This window comes from Amblyraja radiata, chromosome 10 (assembly GCF_010909765.2).
Source record: "Amblyraja radiata isolate CabotCenter1 chromosome 10, sAmbRad1.1.pri, whole genome shotgun sequence".
NCBI classification, from domain to species: domain Eukaryota; kingdom Metazoa; phylum Chordata; class Chondrichthyes; order Rajiformes; family Rajidae; genus Amblyraja; species Amblyraja radiata.
The window spans coordinates 27,469,461-27,493,374 of NC_045965.1; the positions used below are offsets into that span (position 1 = coordinate 27,469,461).

The window sequence follows — 23,914 nt, forward strand, 5'->3', positions numbered from 1 at the left end:
AGAATCGAAGCAGCATACACATAAATTGATGGCGCCAAAGTAGATATGGTTGACAGCTTCAAATTGTTAGGAATAAATATCACGCGCAATTTGTCCTGGACCAGCCAAATTGAAGCAATGGCCAAGAAAGCACACCAACCCTTCTACTTCTTTAGAAGGCTTAGGAAGTTCAGCATGTCCCCAACAACCCTCACAAACTTCTGCAGATGTGCTATAGAAAGCATTTTATTGGGATGCATAAGAGTATGGTTTGGGAATAGCTCCATCCAAGATTGCAAGAAATTGCAGAGTTGTGGGCATAGCCCAGACCTCGACACAAACCAACCTCTCTTTCTTCAGTTTTAGCTTTGGTTTTAGAAATGCAGCGCGGAAACAGGTCCCTCGGCCCACCGGGCCCGCGCCGACCAGCGATCCCTGCACATTAACACTATCCTACACCCACTAGGGAAAATCTTTACATTTACCAAGCCAATTAACCTACAAACCTGTACGCCTTTAGAGTGTGGGAGGAAACCGAAGATCTCTGAGAAAACCCACGCAGGTCACGGGGGAGAACGTACAAACTCCGTACAGACAGCACCCGTAGTCGGGATCGAACCCGGGTCTCCGGTGCTACATTCACTCTAAGGCAGCAACTCTACCGTTGTGCCACTGTAATTGCCATTGACTCCATCTATACTTGACGCTGTCTCAGCAAGGCCACCAGCATAATCAAGGATGAGTATTACTATCTCTTGTCCCGTCTCCCATCAGGCAAGAGATACAGAAGTTTGAAAATGCATATCTCCTGATTCAGGGAGAGTTTATTCCCAACTGTTATCAGGCCAGCGGTACCGTCCTTGCACCAGCTAGAGAGCGGTCCTGACCTACTATCTACCCCAATGGAGACCTTCAAACTATCTTCAAAACCGCTTTGTCTTGCCTGAAACATTATACTCTTTATTCTGTATCTGTACACTGTGGATGCATGATTGTCATCATGTGTAGTCTTTTTGCTGACTTGATAGCATGCAACAAAAAGCTTTTCTCTGTACCTCAGTTCATACGACAATAATAAACTAAACTAACCAAGGTGAGATGGAGGGGACTGTCGTACTTTGCATCAGATGTGACGCACGGAGACGGGAAGGGAAGAGTACATGAATAACCTCAGGATGTAGGAAGATTAATTGAATTGTAAGATAGAGCATAGGAACAAGCCCCTTGGCGACTGAGTCCACACAGACCATTGGTCACCCTTTCACTCTAGTAATAATAATAATAATGGATGGGATTTATATAGCGCCTTTCTAATACTCAAGGCGCTTAATCTTATCTCAGTTTCTCATCTACTCCCTACACACTTGGCACAATTTACAGACGTCGTTTAACCTACAAATCCGCATGTCTATGGGATGTGGGCAGAAACTAGAGCACTTGGAGGAAACCCACGTGGTCACAGGGAGAATGTTCAAACTCTACACATACAGCACCCGAGGTCAGGATCCAACCCACGTGTCTGGTGCTGTGAGACAAAAGTAACCATTTTAAGAGTGATTTTGGATGAAGAATGATAGCAGAAACTCATTCTTACGGCAAATTTCAGCGTTCAGTTTTTTGAATCTCTCACAGAATTGTGGAATAGGTGGCACAGTGGCAGAGTTGCTGGCTCACAGCAACGCAAACACAGGTTCAATTCTGACTACGGTGCTGTCTGTACTGAGTTTGTACATTTTCCGTGTGACCGCATTGGTTTTCTCCGGGTTCCTCCCACACTCCAAAGACATTCAGGTTTGTAGGTTCATTGGGTTTGGTAAAGTTATAAATGATCCCTAGTGTGTGCAGGATAGTGTTAGTGTACAGGATAATTGCTGGTATGCGTGGACCCGATTGGCTAAAGGGCCTGTTTATAAAGTCTAAAAAGTCTAAAGAAATAGTGTAAATCTTGCCAATAGAAAGTGATGCAGGAGAGGAGACAGAAAAGTCCATGTATTCCTGCAACATCAGAAAAAAATGCATTACAGCAATTCAACAAATCCAAGTTAGAACTGATACACATCCAGAGGTCAACCGTTTCCCTGAGAAATATGAAAACGCATTAATCCTCCCACAATCTGATAGCTTGTTAGGTCAATCACTGGTTAAGGTATTGATTGATTAATGGAAAGATACAGCGTGAAAAAAGGGTTTCAGGCCACTCGTGTCCATGCCGACCATCGATCACCCGTTCACACTAGTTCGATGTTATCCCACTTTCACATACACTCCCTGTACACTTGGGGCAATTTCACAGAGACCAATTAACCTACAACCTCGTGAACCGTGAGAAGTCATGAATTCGTTCTCAGCTTACAATCAAGGCTGCTTTTGAGTTATCAGGTTTCTTTTTTCTGGAACAACTTTTACTCCTTTAGAGTTTTAAACGGGGTGAAAGGGTTCATTGGTTGCTGGTTATCATCCAGGCTCACTTTTGCTTGCAACACTTCTATTGGTACATCAGCGTAACAGGCACCAGGGGTCATAGTTTCAGGTTAGCCAGCTATTAGCTGATAAAAAACAAAAACCTCACATCATCATGTAAGAGTAACAACATCACTGCTTTTTCCCCACAAAGAGAAAATTCATTTAATCGCTGGAGGAGAAGTTCTGCAAAGATTCTCTGCCCTTTAAAGATAAATCAGCTGGGAATTATCTGAGTTGCTGGGATTATGGAAATGTCAAACAGGAAAGACACTTGTCTTAAGAGCTACATCTCCTTAAATGTCATTCCACCATCTCACCAACAGTCGATTATCCCCGTCTGCCTGTGGGGGGAAGTTCATTTTAATTCCAATTGGTGTAATTTAGCTTATTTATGTAGCATTTTGTGAGAAACTAAAAGCAGAAATTGAATTCCTCTTGCATTAACAAGAGCCCCAGCAATATCTACACTCACAGATTAAGGCAAGGAACATTTGAGCAAGAGAGATACAGGCCGTATTTCAACCTGAAGGCAAGTAAAACAAAGTAAACCAGGTGTCCTGCTGAATTTAACTGCAAGGTTCTTCAATTTAATGTAGAGACACAGCTTGGAAACAGGCCAGTCGGCCCACCAACATCAGGCAGACCAACGATCACCCATTCACACTCGTTCTGTTTTCCCACTTTGTCATCCATTCCTTAAACACTCGGGGCAATTTGCAGAGGTCAATAAACCAACAAACCCACAAGTATTTGGGCCTGGTAAAAAATTAGAGCACTCAGAGGAAACTCACGCAGTCACAGGGAGAATGAACAGACTCCACTCAGACAGCATCCAAGGTCAGGTTCGAACCAGGCCTCTGGTGCTGTGAGGCAGCAGCTCTGCAAGCTGCACCACCGTGCCACCCTAATTGATGTTTCTCAAAGCTGAAGCCTCTGATAACACATTTGTGCATTGGGGGAGGAGGATAGTGGAGATACATCAGGAAGAGGGATAGGGTGGAAGAGGGTGGCCAGTGGGTCGTGGTCGGCTTTAGATTGTGGGTTGAGGATAGGGTGGACAATAACTAGCATTATCTTTGGCAATTCTGGTTGCCCTATTATATCTAGGATGTGCATGCTTTCAAAAGGCTAGAGAAGAGGTTTACCAGAATGCTGAAAGATTAGCTGCAAGAAGAGGTTGAACAAACTTGAATAGTTTTCCCTGGAGCCTCGGTGGTTGAGGGGAGACCTGACAGAAGTATATAAAATTATGAGGAATAAGGCGGTTCAGTGGTAGAGTTGCTGCCTCACAGCGCCAGAGAACCGGGTTTGATCCTGACCATGGGTGCTGCCTTGATGGAGGTTGTACGTTCTCTCTGTGACCGCATGGGCTTTCTCCAGGTGCTCCGGTTTCCTCCCACATTCTAAATATGTGCAGGTTTGTAGGTTGATTGGCTTCTGTAAATTTCCCCTAGTGTGTAGGATGCGAAAAGTGGGATAGCATGGAACTAGCGTACGAGGGAATGGAGGAATATGGATCATAAAAGCAGGCAGAGGAGATCAGTTTATCTTAGTATCATGCTTAGTACAGACACTGTCAGCCAAAGGACCTGTTCCTTGTGAGGTATCTGGGAGACCCTCTCTCAGTGCTCCTCCTCTGTGATTACTTACAATCTGAAGAAGGGTCCCAACCCAAAACGCCACACATCCTTTTTCTCCAGAGATGCTGCCTGACTCACTGATTTACTCTGTGTCTATCTTTGGTATGAATCACCATCTGCGGTTTTGTTCCTGTGCTGTATTGTTCAAAGTTTTATGTACTTCTACTAAAAGGCTGATTGAAAGATTCCTGCTCCTTGACAGCTGTGGCTGTCAAAACACATAGTCATGGAGTTTTAGAGTCTTACAGCATGGAAACAGGCCCTTCGATCCAACTAGACCACACCGGCCAACATGTCCTATCTACACTAGTCCTACCTACTGTACCTTCATTTGGCCCATATCTCTCTAAACCTGTCATTTCCCTGTACCTGCCTAAATGTTTCTTAAATGTTGCAACAGTACCTGACTCATCTCACTGTTCTCCTCAGTGTGATGTGGAATTAAAGCATCTCAATAAAGTTGCGCTGAAAAGCAGGATGCATTTTATTAATTTCCAGATAGTAGTGACAGAGCATGCAACTGGAAAATGTCCATATGTTCCAAGACCCTAAACTCTTTCACATCAGATAACATAATTCCTTGGTTCCTTTAGTGCTAGCTCATTATAAAAACTCGTAGTGCAGACTTTGTACATGTTTATTACTCACTCATTTATTTACGTTTACGCCATAAAGGTCATTTAAGTAGTTCAGCAAGAAAAAGGATCTGAGCAAAACCACATAGCTTTCACAGAAAACAGCGGGTAATAAAATGGTTCTAATCTTAAATGTGTTCAGAACCAAATTAATAGCTTGCCTCTCCTCATCAGACAAGTCACATATACTCATACATAACACAAAGCAGCTGCAAAGGACACGATACGGAGGAACAGAAATGCCCGCAGGGAGTCTTGGGGACTGATAAAGAAAGGTTAGGGTTTTTTTATTGCTTGAATAAATTACAGTGCAGATTAATAGAGCTGAGATTAGGTCAGTAAAATGTCCCAGATGGAGGAAACGACTGAAGATCATCTGAGCGAGCCTTAGTTAGAGGGCTCCTGTAATCAACCATAGTTTCAACCTAAATGCCAGGGCCTTATGTAAGACAAAAGAAAACTTGGGAGATTTACTCACAAAGAACAATGAACATAGAACACTATGGCCTGAATAGAATGGATGTGGAGAGGATGTTTCCACTAGTGGGAGAATCTAGGAGCATAGTCTCAAAATAAAAAGACGCACCTTTAGAAAGAAGATAAGGAAGAATTTATTTAGTCAGAGGATAGTGAATCTGTGAAATCAATTGCCACAGAAGGCTGTGGAGGCCAGGTCAATGGATAATTTTCAGACAGAGATTGACAGATCTTGACTAGTATGGGTGTCAGGGGTTATGGGGAGAAGGCAAAAGAATGGGGTTGAGAGGGAGAGATAGATCAGCCAAGATTAAATGATGCAGTACACTTGATGGGACAAATGGCCTAATCTGCTCCAATAACCTATGAATTTATGACCACTACAGCACAGGCACACACCCTTCATCCCACGATATGTACCGAACATAATGCCAAGCTAAATTCATCTGATCTGTTCACACATGTGTTATATCCCTCCATTCCAAACATATCCATATGCCTATCTGACAGCCACTATCGTAACTGCCTGCACCACCTGCCCTGCCAGCATATTCCAGGCACCCAACACTATCTCCGTAAGAAACATGCCATCACAACTCCTTGCCCATCTCATCTTGAAGCTATGCGCTCTAGGCGTTCCCATCCTGGGAAAAAGGGGCTGATTGTCTACCCTATCCATGCCTCTCATGATTGTATATGCTTCTTTCAGATCCCCCCAGAACCTCCTCATTCCAGAGAAAACAATCTAAGTTTGTCCAACATCTGCTTGTAGCTACTACCCCTCAATGCATACAGCATTCTGCTAAACATCTTCTGCATTCTTCCAAAGCCTACACATTCTTCCTGTGACAGGGTAACCAGAACTGGACACAATACTCATATTATCATTCCTCATGTTTAAACAGCAGTAGCTACTCTTCAAAAAGTAGATTGGAAATTTGTCTTAGTGCATCCCAAGTTCTAGAAGGCACTCTGTAAATGCAATTTACTTTTTTAAATGCAGGAAGGAAAAAGGCTATTGCTTGTAATTGCAGGGATTACATTGCTGAACTAGTTCAGAATGGCTACCGCTGAAATGTTGCCACATGGCATAATGGACCATTCTGGAAACACCACATTAGCTTCCTCGCGAATGGTTACATTCGACACAGGTGTGAGAATTCACAGCAGAATGTAAACCAATGGGCCCATCTTGCTCAACTTGGCTTGAAAGGGTTGGTAAGATGGGATCATAATTTGCAGACCCATCCTCGCCTTCCTATAACAATAAACAAAGATATATTTGGATAAGATGAAGAATTTATCCCAAGTGAACATGTTGCATCATAGCATCACGTGTCCTCCAAATGTTTAACGATCCACACATGATCCTGCTGATGAAAAACCAGTCCAGTCCTGTCTCCCGCTCTTAGTACACAGTGTTGGAGTTTACGGGACATGAAATGCTTTATTAGGCTTCTAATTATACTGAGAGCTTCACCTCCACCAATCACCTTCACCTGAACCACCCTTCGGGTCTCCAACAATCTCCCCATTTTCCTGCCAATTCTGCTGATTTATGTCCTTCATCTATATAGACTCTATACTAAGAAATACATTCTTTCTGTTCACCTTGTGTTGGCTTCCCACAGGTTTGTGCACCTGAATTATTTCTCTCCTTTGCTTTCTTTGTTCCATCACAAGGAAACTCCCAGCAGTACCAAACTTGATCTGCATCCTGATATGAACCCCACTTTTCTAGGTTCCCCACATTCCAAACTTTGCACAACTTTAAATAATGGTTAGATCAGACTTAAGATCAAAAATTGTGCCATCACATTTATTTGCACAAAAATACAACTACCATACTTTTAACCTTTATTAAGTTTCATAATTTTATGCTCTGGTTTGCACCATTTACTGTCATACTAATCCTACTCTTGGCAATTACCAAGTGTCAGAGAAAGTAATTTTTGCTCTGCTGCATGGATGAAAATTTGATGCAACAGCCCCTAAAACTACTCAAATTGGAATGGTACAGATAAGCTAATTATCAGATTACTTCAAATTAATATAATATCCAAGAGGAATAGGCCACAGGCAATTTGCAATAGATAGCTGCATCAATATCTAAAGCAGGCTCAATATGTGGAACAATTGATGGAGCCAGACAAGAGAGTTGAAATGTTATTTGAATTACAACTGGATAGTATGATGAAAGATTTTCTTTAGTGCTTTAAGGTATTCCAGAAAATATTAGATGAACTCCAACTCAATGCGAGGGTGGCACAGGAGCTTGAAAACCATGACCGTGTTTCTCTTGGAGATATTTTGGCACCACTGCTTTAAATCTGGCCATAGATTAATGTGCATACAGAGGATTCTATTGGGTTTCAGGTAGTACTTCATAGGAGCCCTGGGAAATTCTTGGCATCAATGACCAATGGACGAGAAACTGACGTATGTTCAGCCAAGCAAGACCAGCGGGCCATGCGACCAACAGGCCGGCCCCTGCTCATACCCCGAGGACTGAAAAACCGGAGAGGAGGATGGAGGGAGCCAGCGATGGCAGATGCAAGAGCAAAGGCAAATACGAGAGCGAATTGTGGTCTTATCATCCGCACCCTCAAGGTCGGCTGCGGGAGGCTCCCCCCAGGGGCTCAAGGTGGCCGTCTGAGAAGAGGGACGATGGTTCACTGGACGCTCCAGACGGAGGCAACAGCTGGAGGCCCTGCAGCAGCCCGGGCTCGTCTGGAGACTGAGCACGCGGATTGGACTGGAATTTTAAAATGGCGCCAAAACCTGGTGACTTGTCGTCGTCCGTGGATCGTTTAGGACGGTATGCGAACTGTAGCGGGTCCATGTTGCGAGGGAGGAAGGCGCAGATGTGTTTCTTGACCAGCCTCTCAAAGCATTTCACCGGACGACAGTCATTCAGACTGGGGAGGCATTTTTAGGTACAGGTACAATGGCGGGTCTTCTGAAGCAGGCAGGGACCACGGACTTGGCCAGGGAGAGGTTGAATATTGTAGTGAGCACCGGAGCTAGCTGCGTAGAACAAGACTTAAGTACTCGCCCCAAGATGCCACCTGGGCCTAAAGATTTCCTCGTGTTCACCCGTGTCAGAACCCTCCTCACGTCGTGCTCGGACAACAAAACTGTGTGCACATCCCCAGCGATGGACCTCCCTTCAGCTTCGATAGCCAGCACGCTGGCGGTGTTGTCGTTAGTCGGCAGACCTGGGGTGATGCTTCCCGTTTCGAAACGAGCGTAGAAGGAGTTATGGTCATCAGCTAGGGAGGTGCCGGCACTTCCGGTTGAGGGGGGGGGGGGGGGGTGCTCCGGTAGTTGGTTACAGTCCGTAGCCCCTGCCACAGGCGTCTGATGTCCTGCCTCCATCTGTGACTTCATCTTGTCTCTGTACCTCCTTTTTGCGTCCTTCACCGCCCTTCGCAGTCGGTAGGATTCTACCTTGTAGACGTCCATATTTCCGGATGCCAGGCCCGAGTTGTTGGCAGTGGTGCGAGCATTCAAGGCAACACGAACGGACCTGTCCACCTATGGTTTTTGATTCGGGAAGGTGCTAACCCTTACCATGGGGACGATGTTGTTGGCTATTGTTGCGATTACGTGACTGCTTCCGCGAACTCACTGATGTCACTGGAACTTGCTTGGAACATATTCCAGTCGACATCGCTCAGTGCATCTTGCAGCATGGCCTCTGACTGGTCGGACCACCGCTTTACATTCTTCGTCACTGCCGCTTCCCGTACTATCCTTTGTTTGTACTCCGGGAGCAGGAAAATGGCAGCGTGGTCAGATTTTCCTAAGGGAAGGAATGAAACGGCCTTGTAGCCCTTCCGGAACGGCGTATGGCAGTGGTCCAATGTTCTCTCCCCCCTGGTGGCACACGTGATGTGTTGGTTGAAGTTCGGCTTGACCTTTTGAGATTTTATTTATTAAAATCTCCAGCCACCACCATAGCCGCATCTGGGTACTTGTTTTGGTGTCGACATAGCACATCGTGTAGGGCCAATAGTGCCACGTTGGTGTCCGCCTGCGGTGGAATGTAGAAGGCTGTGACGATCACTGAGCCGAACTGCCGGGGAAGGTAGAATGGGCGGCACGAGATCGTCAGATGCTCCAGGTCCGGTGAGCAGGAACAGGAAAGCATCTTAATATTTTCAGGGTTGCACCAGTTGTTATTGGTTATGAAGCAGACTCCTCCCCCCTTGGATTTCCCAGATTCTTCTGTTCTGTCAGCACGGTGGACAGTGAAGGACTCGGTTGGGCAGATTACATGATCCGGAATCAGTGAGGTCGGCCATGTTTCAGTCAGACAGAGGATGTTGCAGTCCCTTATGTCCCACTGGAATCTGACCCTTGCCCTGAGGTCATCCAGCTTGTTTTCCAGGGACTGGGCGTTTGCCAGAAGAATGCTGGGCAGAGGTGGACAAAAGGCTTGGGCTCTCTGCCTATTCCAAATCCTCCCCCCCCCCCCCCCCCCCCCCGCTTATCCCTATGTTTTCTCTGGGTTTTCCTTGGAGCCGCGTTCCCATTGTTGTTGCCATGGCGCTCACTGTTGATCTCTGCTGGCCACGCTCGATCGGTAAGTACTGCATTTAAAAAGTCTTTGTTTACGCTAGAGTTTAGATTTAAGAGAGTTTCCCTGCCACACAATCCAGTTTATTGAATGGTATGCAAAAAAGAATTTCACTGTACGTCTGCACATGTTATAATAAGAACCATCGAACCATACTCCAGCAAGGTAATGCAGGGATGGAATTCTTCAGCACCTCTCCATATGGAAAAGAAGCTGGCTGTGAATTTCAGCTGTAGTTCTCAGGAAACTTCTTGACAAGTGGGAAACAAATTGACAAAAAAGGAATTTTCTCTTTTTACAAAAACACTGCCTTGGTGTGAGACCATAAAGGCAAGTGAGAATATCTCACCTATTGTAACTAGTCACACAATCTGCCTTTCACATCATTTAAAAGATGGATTTTGTACATAATTAGACAGCACCTGCAGACAGTATCAATGGTAAGTGTTTCAGACAGTGAGAAACAGATAATTACTGGGATATTGCTTACACAATTATGCTTTTCTTAGAGAACTGTTTGTATTAAGTAACAGGAAACTTAACAAAGGGCATCAGCCTCTGAAATACTTAATAGACTGGTGTAGCATTGAGTCCTAGTTATAAAGTCTGATGGCTTAGAAACAGGCTCTTAAGCCCTGCATGTTCATACTTACCATCAAATACCTAATTGTCTATACAAATAATATTTACCATCACTTGGTCTGTAGTCTTTTATGCTTTGGCAGTCCAAGCACTAATCCAGACATTTCTTTGAGTGCTCCAGATTCCAAACAGCTTCTGGATGAACAAGTTCCCAGATGCTTTTCTAACCTCTTAACCCTTACATGCTCTCTACTTTTATACAGTTCTAGTCTAAAACAAACTCCCCTGCTTAACTCATCCTAGGCTTTAGGAATGATTCACTGAACCGTTGGAGAGATAATTGGTACCAATAAATCTGTGAGCAATGGGCCTGCAGTAGCAGAGCTAAGATGATTGGACTGCCATTTGTGTGACTCATTGTAGAACAACCTAACTGTGTCAGCTGGTGTTTTTCTCATTCCCGACACAGTCTAAAGTTTGACCTTTTACGAACCAGGACATATCAGGTCATTCAGATGTTTTTTCCACTCGAGTCTCCCAACCGCAACCTCTCCACTCCTCCCCACAGAATAGGGGCAGCACAGTGGCAAGTGGTAGAGTTTCTGCCTTACAGCGCCAGAGACCCAGGTTTGAACCTGACCACGGGTACTGTGTGTACGGAGTTTGTACATTCTCCGTGTGTCCGCGTGGATTTTCTCAGAGTGCTCCTCTCATGCTGCAAAGGCGTACAGGTCTATAGGTTAATTGCCATCTGTAAATTGTCCCCAGTGTGTAGGATAGTGCTGGTGTACTGGTGATCGATGGTCGGCATGGACTCGGTGAGCCAAAGGGCTTGTTTCCACGCTGTATCTCGAAAGTAAGATAAACTAAAGTAAAGCTGCCATTCAATTCTTAGTGCATTCCTCTTGAACTAAATTGGGACTGGGTCAGGAGAAAGAACCTGGAGTTGCTATAGCAGAGTTCATAAGATTATAAAACAAAGGAGCAGTATTAGGACATTCGGCCTGGTCTGAGTCTGCTCGGCCATTTCAATCATGGCTGATCTACTTTCCCCACTCAAGCCCATTCTCCTGCCTTCTCCCTGTAACCATTGAGGCCCTTACTAATCAGGAACCTATCAATCTCCGCTTTAAAAATACCCAATGATTTGGCCTCCACAAGCTGTCTGTTGCAATGAATTCCACAGATTCACCACCCTCTGACTAAATACATTTCTTCTCATCTCCATTTTAAAGGTACATCCTTTTATTGTGATGCTGTGTCCTCTGGTCCTAGACACTCCCAGAGTTGCTCAGCGGGTCCTGCATGACAGGTCAGGACTCTATGGAGTGTTCGAAGCAATAGTTTTAATCATCACGATAGGGTTTAGTTTGGTGAAACAGCGTGGAAACAGACCCTTTGACCCACCGCTTCCGTGAGGACGAACGATACCCGGTTTACTATTCTATCCTACACGCCAGGGACATATTGCAGAAGCCAAGTAAACTACAAACCAGCACATCTTTGGAATGTGGGTGGAAACTGGAAAAACACATGTGGTCACACGTCCTGAAGAAAACACATGTGATCACATGGAGAACGTACCTACAGACAGCACCAGTAGTCAGGATTGAACCCGGGACTCTGGCGCTTTAAGGCAGCAACTCTACCACTGCACCTCAGTGCCGCCAGTGTCACTGGAGCTGTGCTGCATCACCATGTTGCCCTTGATGAGTACAACAATAACCAGCCTTTCCAATCTGCATCTGAGAAGGTCGGTTCTACTCATAGACTATTAATTTGTAATGTTAATTCTGTTTCTTTCTCCTCAGAGGCTGCCTGATTTGCTGAGTATGACCAGCATTTTCTTCATGTTATCTGCATCAGCGGTTTTTATCTGTGTTGTGGTGACTGTGGTTTTTATGAGTATTGCACCATCAATAATGTCTGAACAAATCACATAGAGATTGATTCCGGTTTGAATTACGTTCAAGTAAAACTCAGCAAACCGTGAAGCAGAGGAGGCAGTATGAGTCTGACCTGTGAGGTAGTCCGGATCTGGGATGGGGTCGGATAATAGTTCCTGGCACTGGTTCTCACTGGGCAGAGCCGAGACAACCATTCCATCGGGCAGCTGCTGCTGGATGCCGGTCACAAAATTCTTCTGTCTAAAGGAGAGAGAAAGAGAAAATAATAATCCATGATGAAAACAGTTTAAGATATTTTCAACACCGTGCAGCATGAATTAAACTTGTGCATTTATCAAATCTTAACTCCAATTTGTACAACACAGAGTGCTGGAGGAGCTCAGCTGGTCAAGTGGCATCTGTGGAGGACATTGATAGACAACGTCTGAAGAATGGTCCCAACTTGAAACGTTGTCCATCAGTCTGAGGAAGGGTCTCTCCCCGAAACATCACCTTTCTGTCTGAAGAAGGGTCATGACCTGAGATGTTGCCTGTACATTCCCTTCACAAATGCTGCATGACCCATTGAGTTCCTCCAGCACTTTGTGTTTTAGTCAAAATTCCAGCATCTGCAGTTCCTTGCATGTCTCACACTTAGATTCAATTGTTTCTTAATTGGGACTTGGCAAGTGGACAGCGGCCATTATAAAATTCCACAAGCTATCCGTGGATTATCTACACCATTTGCTTTTCCTAACTCAATCATAATGTTTCCTCAATTGATGTTTTCTGAAGAAGTTATACATTGTTAAAACCGATCAGTCTCAAAAGACAAACTGAAAATTTAGGGTGCCTTTATTTAGGGATAGGGTGGTGAATCAGTGGAATTCATTGCTGGAGGCTGTCAATGGATATTTATTTCAGGTGGAAATTGACAGATTCATGATCAGTACGGGTGTCAGAGGTTATGGGGAGAAGGCCAGAGAATGTGGTTGAGAGGGAAAGATAGATCAGCCATGATTGAATGGCAGAGTAGACTTGATGGGCTAAATGGCCTAATTCTACTCCTAGAACTTATAAACCTCTGGACAAAGGCCAGAGATGAAAGTAAAACAAAAGACCGTGATATATACTGTATATGAAGCAAGAGGAAGGATTATAGGTGGAAAAGAACAGGGGAAGAGGAAAGGAGTGTGGGATAGTGGGAAATATATGTATGCATCCAGGTGAGGCATGAGGAGGAGAAGGGAAGAAAAGAGGGATTGATGTTGCTGTTGGCTATCTAAAATTGGAGAAATCACCGTTCATAATGTTGGGTTGTAAGCTACCCAAATGGAATATGAGGAGCTGTTCCTACTCTTCCTGAGCTACTGTATGGGCGATCATTGGTTGGCTTGGACATGGAGGGCCAAATGGCCCGTTTCCACGCTGTATCGCTAATCTAAAGTAAACTCTCAGGCTGAGCACTTTGGGCGTAAGAGTAAAGAAAATGTAGGGTTAAATTATCATTGCGAAAATGCTATAAATTAAATAAAGTCCTGGAGAGAAAAGAGGATTGAGGAATTTGATGAGGAAATGGAGAGGAAGGTCTGGTTGGCGCAGTCTTAGACAATAGATAATAGGTGCAGGAGTAGGCCATTCGGCCCTTCGAGCCTACACCGCCATTCACTGTGATCATGGCTGATCGTCCACGTTCAGTACCCTGTTTCTACCTTCTCCCCATATCCCCTGACTTCGCTATCTTTAAGAGCTCTATCTAACTCTCTCTTGCAAACATCCAGAGAATTGGCCCCCACTGCCTTCTGAGGCAGAGAATTCCACAGATTCACAACTGTCTGGGTAAAAAAGTTTTTCCTCTTCCCCGTTCTAAATGGCCTACCCGTTATTCTTAAACTTTGGCACCTGGTTCTGGACTCCCCCAACATCGGGAACATGTTTCCTGCCTCTAGCGTGTCCAATCCCTAAATAATCTTAAATGTTTCAATAAGATCTCCTCTCATCCTTCTAAATTCCAGAGTATACAAGCCCAGCCTATCAACATATGACAGTCACGCCATCCCGGGAAATAACCTCGTGAACCTACTTTGCACTCCCTCAATAGCAAGAATGTCCTTCCTCAAATTTGGTGGCTAAAACTGCACACAATATACAAATTTATTTGTCATTTGAGCCCCAGTGAGACTCAAACGAAATTTTGTTTCCACAGCCATACAAACAAAAACAATGTCCTACAGACATACACACAATTAAGTTCACACAAACCTCCATCACAGTGAACCCACTGTGATGGAAGGCAAAAGTATTTTCTCTCCCCTGCTCTCCATGTCTCTCCCGATGTCCAAGCCCCAGGCGGGCGATGATAAGTCCCACGGCCATTTTAGGCCGTGCCGGGCGATTTACGGCCCCGCTCCCGGTCTAGAAGTCTCGAAGTTGGAGCCCCCGGCGGGCGCTGTAATGTCCCACGGCCACGAAGCCGTGCCAGGTGATGTATGACCCCGCTCCGGGTCGTTCCAAACCCCGCGACACGGGCTGGAGAAGTCGCGTTGCGGGAGCTCCAGGAAGCGGTCTCTCTCTCCCCCCGGACCCGCGAGCTCCCGATGTCCCGACAGTCCACCGGACCCGCGGCTGCGTTGCTGGAGCCTCCGAGCCCCAGGAGTCGAGTCGCAGCAGCAAGTCACCACCGCTCCCCACGTTCCGAGGCCGGCCAGCCCCACGATGGTGAGTAGTCCGCAGCGCAATCTCCCGAGCCCCCGGGTCGTTCAGGTTGGAGGCTGCTCCACGGTGCTAGGCCCCAACGACAACGGAGACCCGACAGGGAAAAGGTCGGGTCTCCCGGACAGGGAAGAGATTTTAAACGGTTTCCCCCTCCCCCCCCCCCGCCCCCCACATATACACATTTAAAAACCAGTATTTAAAAAAACACCAAACACTACATTTAACTAGACACAATACTACAGGTGTGGTCTCACTAGGGCCCTGTACGCCTGCAGAAGGACCTCTTTGTTCCTATACTCAAATCCTCTTGTTATGAAGGTCAACATGCCATTAGCTTTCTTCACTGCCTGTACTCTCCTATGTACAGCAGGCTAGCTGTTACTTACCGTTATTGACCACAAATTGTTCCTCATGCTCCTCTCTCAGGCTTGGAGAGTGCTGTACCTTCACTGTATGCTTACTTTCAGTGAATGATATGTAAGGACCTCAGATCTCTTTGTACTTCCACTTTTCCCAACTTGACACCATTCAGATAACAATCTGCCTTCCTGTTTTTGCTACCAAAGTGGATAACTTCTCGTTTATCCACATTAAACTGCATCTGCCATGCATCCGCCCACTCACCGAACCTGTCCAAGTCACCCTGCATTCTCATAGCATGCCCCTCTCAGTTCACACTGCCACACAGCTTTGTGTCATCTGCAAATTTGCTGATGTTACTTTGAATCCCTTCATCTAAATCATTTATGTATATTGTAAATAGCTGCGGTCCCAGCACCGAGCCTTGCTGTACCCCACTAGTCACTGCCTGCCATTCTGAAAGGGACCCGTTAATCCCTACTCTTTGTTTCCTGTCTGCCAACCAATTTCTATCCATGTCAGTACCCTACCGCCAATACCATGTGCTCTAATTGTGCCCACTAATCTCCTATGTGGGACCATTGTTGTTTCAGAAACTTATCTTTTTGATAAATACGTCTGATGAATTACGAGCTGCGAAAATTAGTGAAAGCTCAAGAGAGCTGTTGATTAAATTCATTGTTTCAGAGAAAAGTTAAAACTGCACCACAATAAATGGTGCATCATCCACACTGAACAAGCTCACATGAATCACAGCCAGGTGTTAGATATTCTCAAGAATCAAATCATGTCCTAAAATGAGTTTGTTCCGTTTGGGAGGACTGATTCGGATGGATGAAACAAGCTACGATTACCGAGTTCTGTCACATGTACCATGACACCAACTCTAATTACATCACACAGATTGGTTGACTGACTACAATTAGGCTTGATATGATAGGATGTAAGTCAAATGCTTTGCAGTTGAAAGCATCAGTGAATGGTACAATCCAATATCAGAGAGGAATAACACACGCAAATTGATTTTAAAGTTATGATACGTAAAAATCGCTTCAAAAAATCAAACAGAAGAATTATGCAATATTTGGCTAACCAATTGGAGTCTTTTTAAAATATGATAAGTAGCATTGATTGGTAAGGGGAGTAAGGTGATAAGAGGATATGGTGCATTTCGATTATCTGAAGACATTTGTTTGGCTTCCACAAAGGGGGTTAACAGGTTTAGTTTAGTTTAGAGGTACAGCATCGAAACAGGCCCTTTGGCCCACCCAGTCCCCACTGATCATTTATCACCCATTCACGCTTGACTTTAGACTTTAGAGATACAGCGTGGAAACGGGCCCTTCGGCCCACCGAGTCTGCAAAGACCAGCGATCGCCCCATACACCAGTTAATCCTACACTCTAGCGACAATTTATAATTTACAGAAGTCAATTAACCTACAACCTTGTACGTCTTTAGAGTGTGGGAAGAAACCATAGCAGTCGGAGAAAACTGGTTCATTGTAACAGTTCTATGTTATCCCCATATCCCACGAGATCGATGTTATCCCAATTATCCACTCCCTACACACTAGGGACAATTAACAAAGGGAAATTAAACTACCATCCACACATCTTTGGGACGTGGGAGGACCTGGAGCACCACTGAGAATGTGCAAACTCCACATAGACAGCACCCAAGGTAAAGATCAATCCCAACTCCTTGTCACTGTGAGGCAGCAGCTCTTCCTCCCTATATTGGAGGTTAGAGCACATGGAGATGGGTGTAATACATGTCAGCCTGTGACCAGTGAAGTGTTGCAGAGATAAGTGAGCCCAAGCTTTTAACATTCTAATATTGGGCTTTTCAAATCTGCTGATGACAATTGGGATAATGAATAAGGAGGAGGAAAACAATAAGTTTTGTGGGAGGTAGACAAGTCAAGTGAGTGGACAAAAGAATGGTAGTCAGGGTATAATGTAGAAAATTGTTCTGTTCGTATAGTCAGGCAACATGGAAGCGGGACCTTCAGCCCACTGAGTCCATGCAGACTACAAAGCACCCATTTACACTAATACAATTTGGTAAATAAAACAGGTAAGTTGTGTACTTTTCAAATGACGAGAGATTGGAGAATATTGATGCAATAAGGCGCCCAAATGGCCTTACGCACAAGCCACTGAAAACCAAAACACTGGCGCAGCACATGAAAAGGAAGGAATCTTAGTTGTTGGCCTTTATTACACTTGAAGATGTCTTATTACAATTACAAAGAATCTTGGTGAGATTGCACCTGGAGAACTGCATGCAGTTTTGGTCTCCTTGCCCAAAGAAGGTTAAGGTAGATAAAAATGCTGGAGAAACTGAGCGGATGAAGCCGCATCTATGGAGCGAAGGAAATAGGCAAAGTTTCGGGCTGAAACTCTTCTTCAAAGAAGGTTAAACTAGTTTTGAGAGGAGTAAAGGGGGGATTCACAATGCTGGTTGGTTTGTTCATGAGGAGCGATTGAGCAGAAAAGGTCTGCATTCTTTAGATTTTAATTAAAAGAGAGAACTCATTGTCACAATTATTGCATAATCCTTGCATTGCAGAACTGCCTCAATATTTCCCACGGCTGAAATAAATACAGGGCAGCACGGTGGCGCAGTGGTAGAGTCAGAGAACCAAGTTCAATCCTGGTGCTATCTATACAGAGTTTGTATGTTCTCCCTGTGATCACGTGGGATATCTTCAGGTGCTCTGGTTTCATCCCACATTCCAAAGACGTGTGGGTTTGTAGGTAAATTGGCTTCTGTAAATTGCCCCTACTGTGTAGGAGAGAACTAGTGTACGGAATAATTATTGGTTGGCGTGGACTTGGTGAGCCGTTTGCACGCTGCATCTCTAAACTAAACTAAACTAAACTATCTGGAATCAGGGATTGCAGTCTCAAAGTAAAGGGAGGTCCGAATTATCATTTGGGACTGAATTGAGGAGAAATTTATTCACACAGATGGTAATGATTCATTGGGATTCTCTTCTGCAGAGTGTGTGGAGGCTCCATCACTGATTTTACTCAAAATAGCCATTGCCAGTTTTGGATAGTATGGAAATGGTGGCAATCACTCATGTGTAGGACAGTACATTCAATGTCACTGAGGTAGAAGATTAGCCATTATCTTGATAAATAACAACAGACCAATTAGCCTACTCCTGTTCCAATTTCTGATGTTCTTACGAGTAAGAGGAATAATTTACTTCACTCCAGGAACTAACTTGCAATCAGAGATATTTTAATCATTATTTTAATTTGGCTAAAAACAAACAAACAAAGGAGAAGATGGAAATCAATTGGAATTATCTCCAGCTGGAGAATTCTTTGAAATATTTTGAGAGCTCATTCTGTAGAAATATTTGATTTTGAATCTTTTTGAAGATGACAATAAAGCCAGTTCCCAATATTTTGGTCCTGTATCAATTATTCTGGAATACATCAAGTCAACAATGTTTAATTGTCATATGTACCAAAACAGAACAATGGAGTTCTTATTCATAGCAGCATAAAGGGTCTCTAAATGTAGTACTCAATAGATAACAGTAGAAAGTGCTGGAGTACTTCAGCAGGTCAAGCAGCATCCCTGAAGAACATGAATAGGTGATGTTTCAGGTCAGGTCAAGACCTGAAACATTGTCTATCCATGTTCTCCAGAGATGCTGCCTGACCCATTCAGTTACTCCAGCACTCTCTGTCTTTTTTTCTGTAAACCAGCATCTGCAGTTCCTTGTTTCTACTCAATACATAACATAATTTAAAAAAATTAAATGACTAAAAAAACACAATATAAAAAAACATGTTGCAATTCCATAGCATCTATGGATTACTGTATAGCTGTAACGACCAATAAAACATGCTGTCAATTGCATCCAGTAGAATTAGTTTGTTTTAGCAATGAATTTGATGAAGTTTAAAGAAATTTCATATGCTTTCATATCGAAAGGAAAATAAATGCATTCAGCCACAGTGCCTGCTGCTACGAGTTCATCTACAATTCTGTGGGAGAAACACTTCTTATAATTAGCCGAGGAAACAGCTACTATTTGGTCAAACAGCCTGTTTATGTGTAGAGTATGATTTCACACCACCTGCTCAAGGCAGACTTCCATCATTTCCCCACTCTCAGTTTCCGGACTTGTTTATTATGTTGATTGGCTCTCAATAATAGAGGACCTGTCACTGCAGGGTCTCGCAGATGAAGCAAAGGCATTAAAATGACAGATGTGTCCAGAATATTCATGCCATCTCTGAAGGAATAAGATCCACAACCGCACTGTCAACCTCAGTGCTGATGTCTCTACTCCAACACAAACCAAATCCTGTACATTTATTGACCCTCACCTTGCATGACTTGCATCAATTGCCAATTGTCCAATTTACAGAGGGATCTTGTTTAAGTCCAGAGCTCCTGAAAGTGGCCACAAAACTAGATAGAATGTTAAAGAAGGCATATGGAACGGCCCACAATGTTTGTGCCGAACATGATGCCAAGTTAAACTGATCTCATCTGCCTGTACATGATCCATATCCCTCTATTCCCTGCACTTCAATGTACCTATCTAAAAGCCTCTTAAATGCCACTATCATGTCTGCTCCACCATCACCCCCGGCAATGCATTCCAGGCCCCCACCAGTCTCTGTGTCAAAAAATATTACCCTGTACATCTCCATCAAACTTTCCCCCTCTCACCTTATAGCTTTGTCATTTAGCTTTGGACATTTCCACCCTGGGAAAAAGGTTCAGACTGTCTATGCTATCTGTCTCAAATGACAGCAGCTTCAAAGTATACACAATAGAGATTTCACTGAATTAATGCGAATATTACAAACGTTTCTTTCAGCAACTTTACATGCCAGACTATGAGAAGTTAAACAAAATGAGTCCACCTACATTCAGTCGTAAACAGCATTTTACGGTCAGTTTAATGTCATATTCATTTGAAAACTGTAGAATGAAGATGAAAATTAAAAATAAAACAAGTTATCACCAAGTAACACAAACTTCTTGTCGAGTGAGGAACAAAATTAAAGACATTGCATATCCATGGGTGACAATATTTTGAGGACTGCAATGACACCATTTTGGCAGACATCGTCGAGAGAACAGCTCCGGTTTCCTGCCGTTTCTCATGCATCTGAAGTCATTTGCTGCACACCCCTGCTATTTCATATGGAAGACATTTAATTCTGTTCCCCGTGGTATGTTTTTACAACATCATAGAAGATCTAATTAGTGCCTGTCTTTGGGCCGCTAAGCAGGAAGTTGACAGCTTACTCTCTTTGTTTTAAGAGTCTCAATTCAAACACACAAAAAATGATACAGATTATAAGGAGTGGACATTGGTTCAGTGGCGTGGTGCTCATCAAAAGATTGCAATTTGAATTCCAAACTGGGTGGTTTGGCTATAAGTGGAATCTCTCAAGCACAAAGGCCAAATAAAATGGTTTAATCTGCCCTAATCTTATGCAGGCAAAGAAGATGCCAAGTAAATATGTTTTCAGTTCCTGGACTTGCCTTGTATAAAGGTTATTTGCTTTCAAGGCAAGGAAAATAATCGAGTCTGGTTAAGCAGTCAAGTAAGGGCAATCATTAATTAGGATAAACATTTTATTAGCGGCAGGAATTAACAATGTGACAGGATGATATTTCTATTAGCAAATACAGTAATTACTTATGACAATGCAGCTTACAGTATTAAAATATCTGCTGTCATTTTAACATTTCTGGACACTTGTTTAAATTTGTCTGAATTGGAAGTGACATCCCAGAAATTGTTAAGGTCGAATCTGGGGTGCCACAGTGGCACAACGGTAGAGCTGCTGTCATACAGCACCAGAGACCCGGGTTCGATCCTGACTACGGGTGTGTCTGTACAGAGTTTGTACGTTCTCCCTGTGACCACATGGGTTTTCTCCAGGTGCTCCGGTTTCCTCCCATATTCCAAAGACGTGCAGGTTTGTCGGTTAATTGCCTTTAGTGAAATTGTAAATTGTCCATAGCGTGTAGGATAGTGCTAGTGTATGAGGGTGATCGCTGGTCGGCATGGACTCAGTGGGCCGAAGGGCCTATTTCCATACATCTAAAATGTGTTAAGAGTCCAACTCCCGGCTGCATCAAACATCAAAGCTGAAGTTTCCAATACCCCAGTCATCAAGTTTCCAATACCCCAGATAATCAGCTGCACACCGTTGTTAAACTGATCCAGGGATAAGGTTGCATTCTCCAAGCATCGTGCTGAGCTTGTGATATATGAGAGTATCAAGCATGGGGATTACTTGTGACACCCTGGGTTTTGTAATGTGCTCAGTGAGCTTGCCTCTGGGTGGTCAGACGTGCTGCCCACAAAGAACCAGTCAGAACCTTTTCCCCAGGGTGGAAATTTCCAACACCAGAGTGCGTAGCTAGCAGGTTAGAGGGGGAATGTTTAACGGAGATATGCATGGCAGGTTTTATTACACGGAGAGTAGTGGGAACTTGGGACATCGCCAGGGGTGGTGATTGAGGCAAACACGATAGTGAAATTTAAGAGGCTTTTAGATGGGCACATGGAAGTGCAGGGAATAGAAGGATATGGATCATGTTCAGGCAGATGAGATCAGTTTAACTTGGCATCATGTCCCGTGCAAACTTTGTTGCCGAAAGGGCTCTTCCTGTGCTGCACAGTTCTATGTTAATATTTATATAAAAGAGAGGGACACATAGTGCAGGAGTAACTCAGCAGGTTTGGCAAGACATCTGGAGGATATGGCAGATGTGCCTCAGGTCGAGGCCCATTTTCGGAATGATTTTTAGAAGGGTAGGAGAAAGCAGGACAAGAGGTGGGGGTGAAGAAAAACCAGGCACACGAGAGGTATGTAGGAAGGAACTGCAGATAATGGTTCACACTGAAGATAGACACAAAATGCTGGAGTAGCTCAGTGGGTCGGGCAGCATCTCTGGAGGAAAGGAACAGGTGACGTCTAAAGAAGGGTCTGAACCTGAAACATCACTTATTTCTTTTCTCCAGAGACCCGCTGTTACTCCAGTACTTTGTGTCTAATTCCAGGTAAATGATAGGTGGATACAGGTGAGGGGGGGGGGGTTTCGATTGGCAGATGAAGGCTAAAAATACAAGGAAGACATAAAGGAAACAAGGAGACAAAAGTTTGTCAATCAGGAGAGAAATGCTGAACCAAGACACTGCAGATGCTGGAACATTGCGCAAAAAAATGTGTTGGAGGAACTCAGAGGGTCAGGCAAATTGACAGGCAATGTTTTGCATCAGGATTTTTCTTCAGTCTGATGGGGTAGGGTGGAACGGGGGGGGAGAAATATGGCAAACAGCGGTATGCATGGCAAGGGATAGGCGGATGCAGGCACCGAGGGGTGATTGACAGATGGATGGAGAGTAACAAAGGCTAGAGGTAAAACGGTTGCTAGATAAGGAACAAAAAGGAGGAGTGAAATGCAAACCAGAAGGATGTGGGTGCAAGGGAACTTGTAGGGGTAGGCGAAATTGAGGAATAAAAGGGAGATGAAAGACCGACTAGAAAGGGGTGGGAAGTCAGCAGGCGGACAGGAAAGGAACAGGGTGATGAGGGCAACAAGAGAAGATAAGCACATGGTGAGGGGAATGAGACGGGGGCATGGAGTGTTTGAGATTGGAGATTTCAACTTTCATGTCATTAGATAGTAGAGCCATCCATGCAGAGTATGAGGTGTTGCTCTTCCAGTTTGCATGTGGGCTCACTCTGTGGCAGTGAAGGAGGCTAAGGAAAGAAAATTAACATTTACGCTCAGCCCATTTCACTGAATAACTATAGCCCAATCCGCCTTGGCCTACGCAATCTCCAAAACATTTTAATTCCCCTTCCCATTCTCACCTTTCTGTCCTGGGCCTCCTTGACTGTCAGAGTGAAGCTACGTGAAAATTGGAGGAACAGCACCTCATATTTTGCCTGACTTAAAACCTAGGGGTATAAATGTTGAATTCTCTAATTTCAAGTAACCCCTGCATTCCTTCCTTCCTCCACCCTCATCATCCTTCAAATTCCACTGTTCGCATCCTTGTATTCTATTGTTATCACCGCTTCCCTAGCCAAAAGTGGGCCATTGTGGTCTCCACACTTCCTTGGTCATCTGTTGCCGGCCCTGATTTATTCTGGCCATTTCCTCCCTATTCTGGCCTGGAAAATCGCTCATCTTTTTTCTCCAGAAATGCTCCCTGAGTTACTCCAGCACTTTGTGTCCAACGCCAAGGAAAGAAAGGTTGTTATGGGAATGGTAAGGGGAGTTAAAATGGTTGGCAAACAGGACATCCTGTGCAGATATCTGCGTTCCACTTGGAAAGGGTGGTCAACCAGATCCTGTTAAGCAGATAGTCTGAGAAGATCGCAACTGTGGGTTTACAGTGGAGACCCTATCGTATCATGAAATATATGGAGGAAGATAAAAAGCCAGAAAGTGGTCGCAAGAGAGCCGATTAAATATAGCCATACACAAAAGACCAAGTCCCATCTGTAGATAATCCAGCAATGAACTTTACAGATCCTTTTTGAAACTCTCTCCAGAGTAATGTTGTGAGAAATTGCGCTTCAT

At 44.2% G+C, this 23,914-nt stretch overlaps 1 protein-coding gene across 1 annotated transcript in view; it reads right to left on the bottom strand.

The window, feature by feature from the left end:
* astn1 (astrotactin 1) overlaps window positions 1-23,914 on the bottom strand; it is a 1,835,284-nt gene that overhangs the window by 372,319 nt on the left and 1,439,051 nt on the right. Inside the window, exon 14 of the mRNA XM_033028426.1 lies at window positions 12,378-12,505. Coding sequence (XP_032884317.1) covers window positions 12,378-12,505 — 128 coding nt within the window. The remainder of the gene's footprint in view (window positions 1-12,377; window positions 12,506-23,914) is intronic.